General features: G+C 39.2%; 1 protein-coding gene across 1 annotated transcript; it reads left to right on the forward strand.

Moving 5' to 3' along the window:
• Window positions 1-2,487: 2,487 nt before the first annotated feature.
• Window positions 2,488-4,188, forward strand: LOC112037653 (uncharacterized). The gene has a single exon (XM_024070488.1). The coding sequence runs from the start codon at window positions 2,488-2,490 to the stop codon at window positions 4,186-4,188; it is 1,701 nt and encodes a 566-aa protein (XP_023926256.1).
• The last annotated feature ends 5,861 nt before the right edge of the window (window positions 4,189-10,049 follow it).

The raw sequence follows: 10,049 nt of genomic DNA on the forward strand, positions 1-10,049 counted from the left end.
GAATTGCATCCTTTGTCTTTTTATTTTTATCTTGGTGGCTACACATTGTATAATATATTTGATTAATCAAATTAATAATTATTCTCTTTTTTTTTTTCTTATTATTTCTTCCTTCTCTCCGGTTAAGTTACTATTTTAGGAAAACATTTAAAGAATATAAGTTGTTTTGTAAGGAATACATTTAAAGATATAACGTAACAAATAGGGAAAATAAAAAATTACCGCGCATGGGCAGAATAGTTCTCATACGACCAAAGTTGACTGAATAGGATAAAATGGAGCGAATAGAACATACTGGACCGAATAAGACCAAACTAGACAAAATGGACTGAATAAGGCCAAGTAGTGCTGAAACCAAAATATAAGGTTATTTCCCTTATATACACATTTACTAGTCAAGTAGCTGGAAAACGATGATACTTCTACTTAAACCTTTTGCAACAAGTGAAACTAGTTACTTTGCATATATACATATCTGACTGAATACCACAACAAGAAATCATACTTTCACGCTTATTTACCCCTACCTTGTCTCGTAGGTGCATCAACTTCATCATCCCCCACAACATGGGCCACCACTTCATTCAACATGTTCGCACTCAAGGTTGCAATCCTCCTTGCGTGGTCAAGCTCCTCAATGGCAACTTCCAACTGATACTTTAACAATGTGTTTCTAATGTCTCCACTGCAGTAGTTGGTTCCTTCGCTTGGAGAAGTGCTCGATGGAGTTGAGGTTGACATGTTCGGAGTTGCCCACGATGCCGATGCACCACCCTACACGTCCATACCATTACAATGCAAATACTCCATGTATGCAGCTTCTGCTTCCCTTCGATCTTTATATGATTTGTGATTAGCATTTCGGAACTTATGAACTTGTCTGCTCGCAGCTAGCCAACTGTCGTATATGCCTAGAATACGACCATTAAACACAACATAGGTACGTCCCATCTTGCTCGACAAACACGCAATTGTGGGAAGTTATTGCACCAGAATGGTGGATGCATACCATTCTGGTGTTCAAGTCTGGGTTCTTATAGAAACAATGGACACAGAACTCGATTATCAAGAAGATGAGTTAACAAATAACTCAATATCCATGTAGTCGAGTTACAATTAACTCGATTCATCAGTTATTGAGTTATTGAGTTGCCATCACATCAATAGATTCTATAACAGTAACTCGACTACATATATGTCGAGTTTTATTGTAACTCGACTACCTGGATATCGAGTTACATTTGACCCCCTCACTATCAGAACCCATGCACGTGTCTGGCAATACCTGTGCTGAAAAGCTTTAGTGTGGGTTCTGAAAAAGGAAGCCTACGAGCTGAACAAGTTTTCCTAACCATCTTGTTCCTCCCTATTGGATCCTTACCAAGTGTGACAAAATTATTGTTGTGGTCCCCTTCTTCATTGTTGTGGCACATCTCTCCTGCCAGGTATATCTTCACTTCTGAAAAAACTGTGATTACACTTGGATTCTAGTGTTGGTATAAATGTGATTACCTTCAGAACCATGTCTATGTCACTGTGTCTATGTGTGTATATACATATATATATATATATATGTGTGTGTGTGTGTGTGTGTGTGTGTGGATGTGTGTGTATATCTATACACACACACACACACACACATATTGCTATATATATATATATATGTATGTGTAGATATATCTATATATAAACATATAGGTATTGTTGTTGTATATAATGTGTGCCATATTAAACCATTTATTTTTGGTTGGATTTTGTTTGAAATTGCAAAAACTGTCAATACTCAATCAATTCATAATGTAAATTTCCCCAAAAATGAGCTATACAAGGTGTGACCCTAAAACCCACATTAGCAAAATCAATAACACATTAAGCCATCAGTAACATGTGTGTGTGTGTGTGTGTGTGTAATAGTGACATTGTATACACACATATATATAGAGTAATGTATGTATAGATACCTGGGAATATATATTTAAACAAACATTGTATGGCCACCCTATGATGATGATATATGCATTCATCCATAGGTATCAACAATGATGTAATGTGTGCAATCATTGGTTTAAATTGTATGGCTCTTTTAGTTCTAAAAGGCTTCAGTGTGTGGGTTCTGAAAAAAGAAAGCCTACGAGGTGAACAAGTTTTGCTGACCATGTTGGAATCAATGTTTATGTACAAACGAATCAAGTTTGTTATGAATACTTAGGATATGATTATAGTGCGTCTGTAAAAGTTATATTATACGTTCACGTGCATACAGATTAATTACTGTTGTGTTAACTTAACTCTCTATCTTCTGCATGATAACCACAATTATATGTCCTTATCCATGTCTGCCATGGGTCGTCATTGCTTCTACGTTTACTATGATGGAGAGCAGTATTTCCATGACTTGCATGGGCTATCCTATGGAGGCGAGTCAGTGAAGAAGAAGTTCATTCAGTTGAAATGTGAACACACTTGAGAAAAATGCACCGGAAGATAATGGAAGCTCTAGGGTTGGACAGGGAGTCACATAAGATATCCATCGTGTACCGTGTCCCCCAGCTACTTGTGAATACTCAAGTTGTTTACAACTCAAATCCGTTGTGTTGCAATGCTAACGTGGACATGATGTGGGCAGTGATTAAGCGGACCCCCCAGTTCATAGCATCCGACTTGTATGTAACTATTAAGGCTATTGGGTTCCATGATGGTGCAAGTTCGCAACATGCCAGTGGGGTGGAAGAGCCACGCTCAGGATATCTTCACGTGCAACCTTCCTTTGCCGATGCCATGCCTTTGCCCTACAATACTCAACCATGCAGTGCAGTTGACCATTTGGACAACACCAAAGTGTTGGGCGCCACCCAGACACATGACGTGGGAGGGTCTACTCACGCATATGAACATGTCCAAGCCTATATGGACAGGGGAATTGATATTGATGCCAGCCGAGATGTGTACGAAGAGTTCATTGATACTGATGGACCGGTGGACAAAGCAGAGGTCTTAGATGGAATACAGCTCAAAGACAACAAGGAGGATTGCCCTATTATAGCTATCCCGGGATGGTTCACATCAAACACACGGGACAATATTAATAACCCATCACCTGCATTGGGTCCAGAAGAGCTTACAAGTTGGCACAAAGGTGACCAACCGGCGAAGGGGATGCTATTCACGAATAAAGCCTCCGTTCAGTATGTGCTGACCCTTTACTCTGTGGAGCATAATAAGCAATACAAGGTCATCAAGTCTGACACCAATAGGCTAGTAGTGCGGTGCACACATGACGCATGTCCATCGTCAATTCGGGCTATTTTTAGCAAAAAGCACAGGTTGTGGCTAATCAGTAAATGTACGGGTCCCCAAAATTGCACATCCCTTCAGGTAGTGACCGATGGACGGATGATGGATTCAAGGTTCATTTCTATTGCACTTAAGCAATATGTACGGGAGGACATAACCCGATCCATAAAGGACCTGCGTAGTATGCTACATGCAAAGCACGGGCATGATGTAACTATGTACAAGGTTTGGGAAGCCAAACAGAAGGCAGTTGCGTGTATTTACGGGGATTTTGATAAGTCGTACGCAGAATTGCCACGGTTTCTAGTGGCATTGGATGATGCAGATCCGAACACTGTAACTTTGCTAAAGTGTGACCCTCGTGTCCCGGGGACTTGTCTATTCAACTCCACGTTTTGGGCTTTCAGTCCATGTATTAGAGGGTTCAGGCATTGCAGGCCGGTGATAAGTTTAGATGCAACGCACCTCTATGGCAAATACAAAGGGAAGTTGTTGATAGAAATGGAAACATATGGTAACAATGAGGTTTTTCCACTTGCGTTTGCCGTTGTTGAAAGTGAGAGCACGGAGACATGGGGATTATTCTTGGCATGCCTATTGAGTAGAGTTACAAATCGGATCAATTTGTGTATAATCTCCGATAGGCACCATGGGATACAATCATGCTTTGATGACACCACTAGGGGCTATTTGCAAGCGCCGTTAGCCCATCACTGGTATTGCATCCGCCATTTAGTAAGCAATGTTAACACTAACTTCAATAGCGTGGTGTTAAAGAACTTGGTATGGAAGGCAGCAACTGCAAATCAAGTTAGGAAGTTTGAAAACACCATGGATTGCATCAAGAATGTCAACCCAGATGCGTACGACTATCTGAACGATGTAGGTTTCTAAAAGTGGACACTTGCACATGACCATGGGCACCGATATGGGGCAATGACAACGAACCTGTCAGAGTGCTTTAATGGGGTGCTTAAGGGCGGACGTAGCTTGCCCATTACTGCAATGGTGAAGTTCACATTTTACAAGGTGAACTCGTACTTTAACGACCGTCGAAACAAAACCCTAGAGCAGTTGGAAGAGGGGCAAGAGTGGTGCAAATATGCCTATGACAAGTTCGAGGCAAATCAAGAGAAGGCGAAGCTCCATATGGTCAGAAGGATGAGCGCGCAACATCACTTATATCTAGTGGAGACACAGTCTTCACTGCTGAGAACTGGCGGGGGAGCTCACACCCATAGGGTTTCTCTCATGGACAGGACGTGCATGTGCAGGAAATGGGAAGCAAACAAGATCCCATGTTCACACTTGATAGTAGTTTGTGCAAAGTACAACCACGATGCGACAGAGTTTATGGATCGTTTCTACCGCATGTCAGAACGGTATCAGAGCTACAAGCTGATATTCCAACCGTTGAAAGATAGGTTAGAATGGCTAGAGCCGGCAGAAAGGAGAAAAGTGATGCCGAACCCACGGTTGATTCAAGAGAAAGGGCGCCCTAAGTCGACAAGAATCCGCAATGAGATGGATGACGAGGATAGGGAGTTGCCAACCTCGTTGTGGATTGAGAACGGACCAAAGTTGAAGTGTGGGCTGTGTCACCAAGAAGGTCATAATCGTCGTAGATGTCCGACTCGAACTGTGGACTCCACAAGCCGTGGTGCTACATAGCAGGTAACAATTACTAGTCATAATAACAAGTGTCACTGTGTCATAACTTATTGTAATCAAGTTTGTCAATTATTCTTACAACTCATGTATTGCCAACCTCTTTGTGTATTAAGATTCTTGTAGTAATGTGTATATTGAACCATGATACTAAAAGATGGTTTTAAAAGATGAGTAAAAGATGCGGTATTAATGTATTTTTCGTTGTACTTGTGCAGATATGGGATTTGCAGCTAGATAGAGACGTTTCAATTGTGGCGCTAGTTAAACTCAAATTTGTGTTCGTAAACTATAGGAAAACATCCTTCATTCTCAACTGGTTGTACTTACGTTGTGAATAACTTAACCTACTGGTTTTAAATGTAAAATGCTCTTTATGTCCTTTGTAGATTATATGGATGTTCTTAGATATTCAGCACAAATTTAATGAAGGGATGATTTGGCATATGTTTATGGCATTGTATGGATGATTTGATCATGGAAGTTTATGGAACTATATTGATGAGCAGATGTTTGTGTTTGTGATCAAGTTCAGTATACTGATGAATATATAACCAAGGGAAATCGTGCATGGAGGTGAACAGTCACTGCATGAGTTAATTTAACATTCAGTGTGTATGGGGTACAAGGCAGCACATAACTCGACATCCCATTAATCGAGTTATGTGAAACTTCATTCGCATGTAACTCGATTAGTAATATGTCGAGTTATTTGAAGCACACTTCTGGACACTTGGATTCATCATGGATCGCACCTGGACCAGTCCAGAGTTGTGGACGGGATGTAAATGAAGATATCCACATAACTCGATATTTCAGTAATTGAGTTACGGATATAGTAACCCGATGATAGAGTGATCGAGTTATATTGGCCATTTTCTTAAATAATTGCATGTAACTCAATGATTAATATATCGAGTTATGTAGAGCACATTTCTGGATACATTCCTCAATGAGCTTACCTGGATCAGTCTAAAAATGTGGGCTGGATGCGTAGTGGCATTTTCACGTAACTCGATATTTCGCTAATCGAGTAACATTGATGATTTGATTCTCTGGGATGGACTCATAACTCGATTTTCTAGAAATCGAGTTACGTGGAAGCCCAACCTGGACAACAGGACTCCTCCTGGATTGCACCTAGACAAGTCCAAAAAAAGTTGTTGATGGGTTTGGACGTGCATAACTCGATTTTCAGGAAATTGAGTTACAATACACATAACTCGATTATTAACAAATCGAGTTATGTGGACGACCCGTCCGACGAGGCTGGTTTCTCAGATGCAGTCCAAAAATATCTGGACTGTATTGTAGACGCTGCACGTAACTCGATTTTTAGATTATCGAGTTTCTTATTAACTCGATTTCTAAGTAATCGAGTTTGTTGTACCCACTATTATATATTTCCCTGTTCTACAGATATAGCAATGGGAATCCGAAATTGACCTCTTCGATTGCTCTCGATGCATCCGACTAGAATCGAGAATTTCCTGCACAAACTCTTCAAGGATTTTATGTTGTAAGACTCTTTTAATTGTAGCCGTAATTAAATTTACACTTGGTGATGCATTACTCTCCTATTTTTGTTATATGCTTCAAATGTCATTGTCTATGTATGTAGATTGCTAGGAAATTGGATGTTTTGCTAGTCAAATGCTTTGTTGTTAGTAAGGTTACTTGCTACTATGATAGGTTGTCTTCAACTAGTCTCGTTTCACAAAATGAACTTGCTGGGCTTCATATGTGTGTGTTACTGTTTGAATGTCTGAACTGTATATTATGCAATTTAATGATTTTTGTACAAGTTGGTGAAACTTACTACATGTAACTAGGAATTGTGAAAATGTGTTTCAAAATTAATGCTAACAGAATGCGAGAAGCTATCGGCGCGTCACATGATGTAATCATTTTGACAAAATTCAATATGTTAACAAATTGCATGTTCGCTCTTTGACTCTCAACTGCAGTTTATAATCATCTATATATTCAAATTATTGACTCGAACCAAAATGCATTACAATTATTTCAAGAGGTGCCTGTGAATCAGAATATTGTTTTTTTCATTGTATTGTTGTAAACTACTCTAGGCAATACATTGTTCTCTGCTTAAAGTGCAATTCATTGTCTATGTAGATTGCGATGAAATGATTTTTTTGGCTATGAAATGATTTTTATTTTTTGGACAGACATAATGTTGTAATTTGGTTCTATTTTTTGTGAGCTAATCGTGTATCCACTATGTTGCATCATTTAGTTATGGCTCCGAGGAGAGCTAAGAGGGGAAAATCCAAAGCTGCATCCGAACCTGAAGTGGTGTTTGATCGATTAAGATTCCTCATGCACGCAACTGAGCAAACCTTTCAAACCTTGAGTAATAGGCATATTTGGGGAGAAAGGCAAATCAATCTACATGAATTGCATCCTTCTGTCTGTGAGAATCTACAGTCTAGGCATTGGCTGTCTCTGTGTACAAACATACAACCCCCTCCAACTGACTTGATTAGAGAATTTTATTCGAATCTCGTGGTGTCTGAGGATGTTCGCAATGGTTATTACTTGACATTGTTAGGTTCTAAGGTCTTAGGATTTTATGTATTTAGAACTCTAATTTGTAATGTTGGCAAACCATGATCAAAACATTGTATTTAGTCTTGTTTAGGCTTGCTCAAAGTTAGTTTATTATTGTAAAGTTGGATTCGAGTGACTGCAGAAGTACTTGGGACTTTCGGCCTGGCTCGATCAATCGAAGAATAGACTCAATCGATCGAAAATCGCACAGGTTGATTATTCTGCAGAATTTTCAACTTAGCCCTACTTCATTAAACGTTTAGGGTTTTATGTTTTTACCCTAGGTATATAAACTAAACCCTAGCCATGTTTTTGGAGGTTGTCCAGATTGCTTTGTTGCTCATACATTGCTGTTTTGTGTGAATCTTGTGTGAGATCTTTGAGGAGTCTTTCTTTACACAAAACTTAGGGTTTTCAAGGTAGAGATGATTTCAACATCTTGAAGATCATTACAGTTGCAACCATTGGAACTTAAAAGAAAAGCAAGCGGGGAGCTTGTAGCTGATTGAGGAATTCAAGAAAGAAGGAGTCCGTGGATTTGGAGCTTGCACGTGGTCGTGTCAGTAAGTTCTACTGGTGGGTAGCATTAGGAAGTTGAGCGGAGAGCTTGTAGTCCTTTTGTAAGAACTTCAATTCTTTCATAGTGAATTCTATTTTGCCTTGAGGATCGGTGGGTCAAATCCTCCCCAGGTTTTACCGTGTGGTTTCCTGGGTGATCATATCTTGTGTTCATTTATTTTCCGCTGCTTTATATCTTGATATGATTATTTGATTGCTTTAACCTAGAATTGCATAATTTGACTAAGTAACAACTTCGCTAATTAATCTAGGCTACACAATCTGGTTGTTTAAGGGGTCTAAATTTCCATCAAGTGGTATCAGAGCAGGTAGCTCTTTTGTTTGAGATTTTTATCTCTGAGCTGATCCTTGACCCCAGTTGTCATGGAGCATGGACACTCTTTTTTTGTTCCTCCTCACTTTGATGGGAACAACTATGCTTATTGGAAAGTAAGGATGAAAGCTTTCCTAAAATCCATTGATGAAAGGATTTGGAATTCCATTGAATACGGATGGGAGAAGCCCACTACTCCTGTGAGTGAGTGGCAAACTTTTGAAAAAGAAGCAGCAGGCTTTAATAGCAAAGCTATGAATGCCATCTTCAATTCTGTTTCTATGGAAGAATTTAAGAGGATCTCTAATGTTGAGGTTGCTCATATTGCTTGAAAAATCCTCCAAACTGTGCATGAAGGCACAAAGGCAGTTAAGATTAATAAATTGCAACAATTGACTTCTAGGTTTGAGAGTATTAGGATGTCTGATGATGAATCATTTGATGAATTTTATGCCAAACTGAATGATATTGTCAATTCTGCTTTTAATTTGGGTGAAATCTATGATCAACCTAAAATGGTTAGGAAGATTCTTAGATCTTTAACTGAAGACTTTAGACCCAAAGTGACTGCCATCACTGAAAGCAAGGATGTGGACTCCATCCCTGTTGATGAGCTTGTAGGATCTCTTCAATGCTATGAGTCTGACCTACCTAAAGTGAACAAATCCAAATCAATGGCTCTTAAGTCAGTTGATGATGTTGATGGTGGTGGATTTGATGATGAGCTCTCTGTTACAGAGATTGCCTATCTTGCCAAAAACTTTAAGAACTTTCTTAGGAATACCAATAGAAAGGCAAGAGGTACTTATACTGCTGAATCTAGAAATTTTAGGAAGAATGATCCCACTAAGGTTAATAACTTTGAAAAACCTAATGAAAAAGTTGGTCAATCTTCAAATAACTTTTTGGGTCCTCAGTGTTTTGGCTGTCAAGGGTATGGTCATGTGAAATCTGAATGTCCTACATTCTTGAGGACTAAGGGTAAAGCTATGGCTGTAACCTTTAGTGATAATGAGGTTTCTGATGATGAGTCTGGTGGTGACGAGGATGGAAACTTCATTGCTTTCATGGCTACTGCTATAGTCAATGAAAGCATATCTGCTGAGGAGAACCCTTCTAATGGGGAACTCTCTGAAGATGCAGATCTTCAAGAGGCCTATAACAAACTTTGCAAAGTTGCTGCAAAGGATGCTATGAAAGTTGAACTTGGCCTAAAGAAAATTGATTCTCTTGAGCTTGAAAAGAAAAATTTGCTTGTTAAACTGTTTGATGCTAATGAGCTTTTGAATTATGTTAAATCCGAGAACATGCTTTTGCTTGATAAAGTTAGAACTTTGGAACATCATTTATCTGTTGTGAGATCTGCTAGTTCTAAACTTGATCACATGCTGAATGTTCAAAAATATCCTTTTGATAAAACTGGGTTAGGATATGTTGAAAGCATCTTTGATTCTGCTCCTCTTTCCACAAATTTTGTTCCTGCTTCTTCTTCTGAACCTTTTGTGAGTGAGGTTGTGAGTGAAACTGTCAAACCACCTGTGAGTGAGGTAGTTAAACCCGTAGAAGTTTCACCACCTAAGAAGATTAGGGTAGACTTAAGAGAATCTAAACCTAAGGAGCCTACCAA

Source organism: Quercus suber, unplaced genomic scaffold, assembly GCF_002906115.3.
Source record: "Quercus suber isolate HL8 unplaced genomic scaffold, Cork oak 2.0 scaffold_342, whole genome shotgun sequence".
In the NCBI taxonomy this organism is placed as follows: Eukaryota; Viridiplantae; Streptophyta; class Magnoliopsida; order Fagales; family Fagaceae; genus Quercus; species Quercus suber.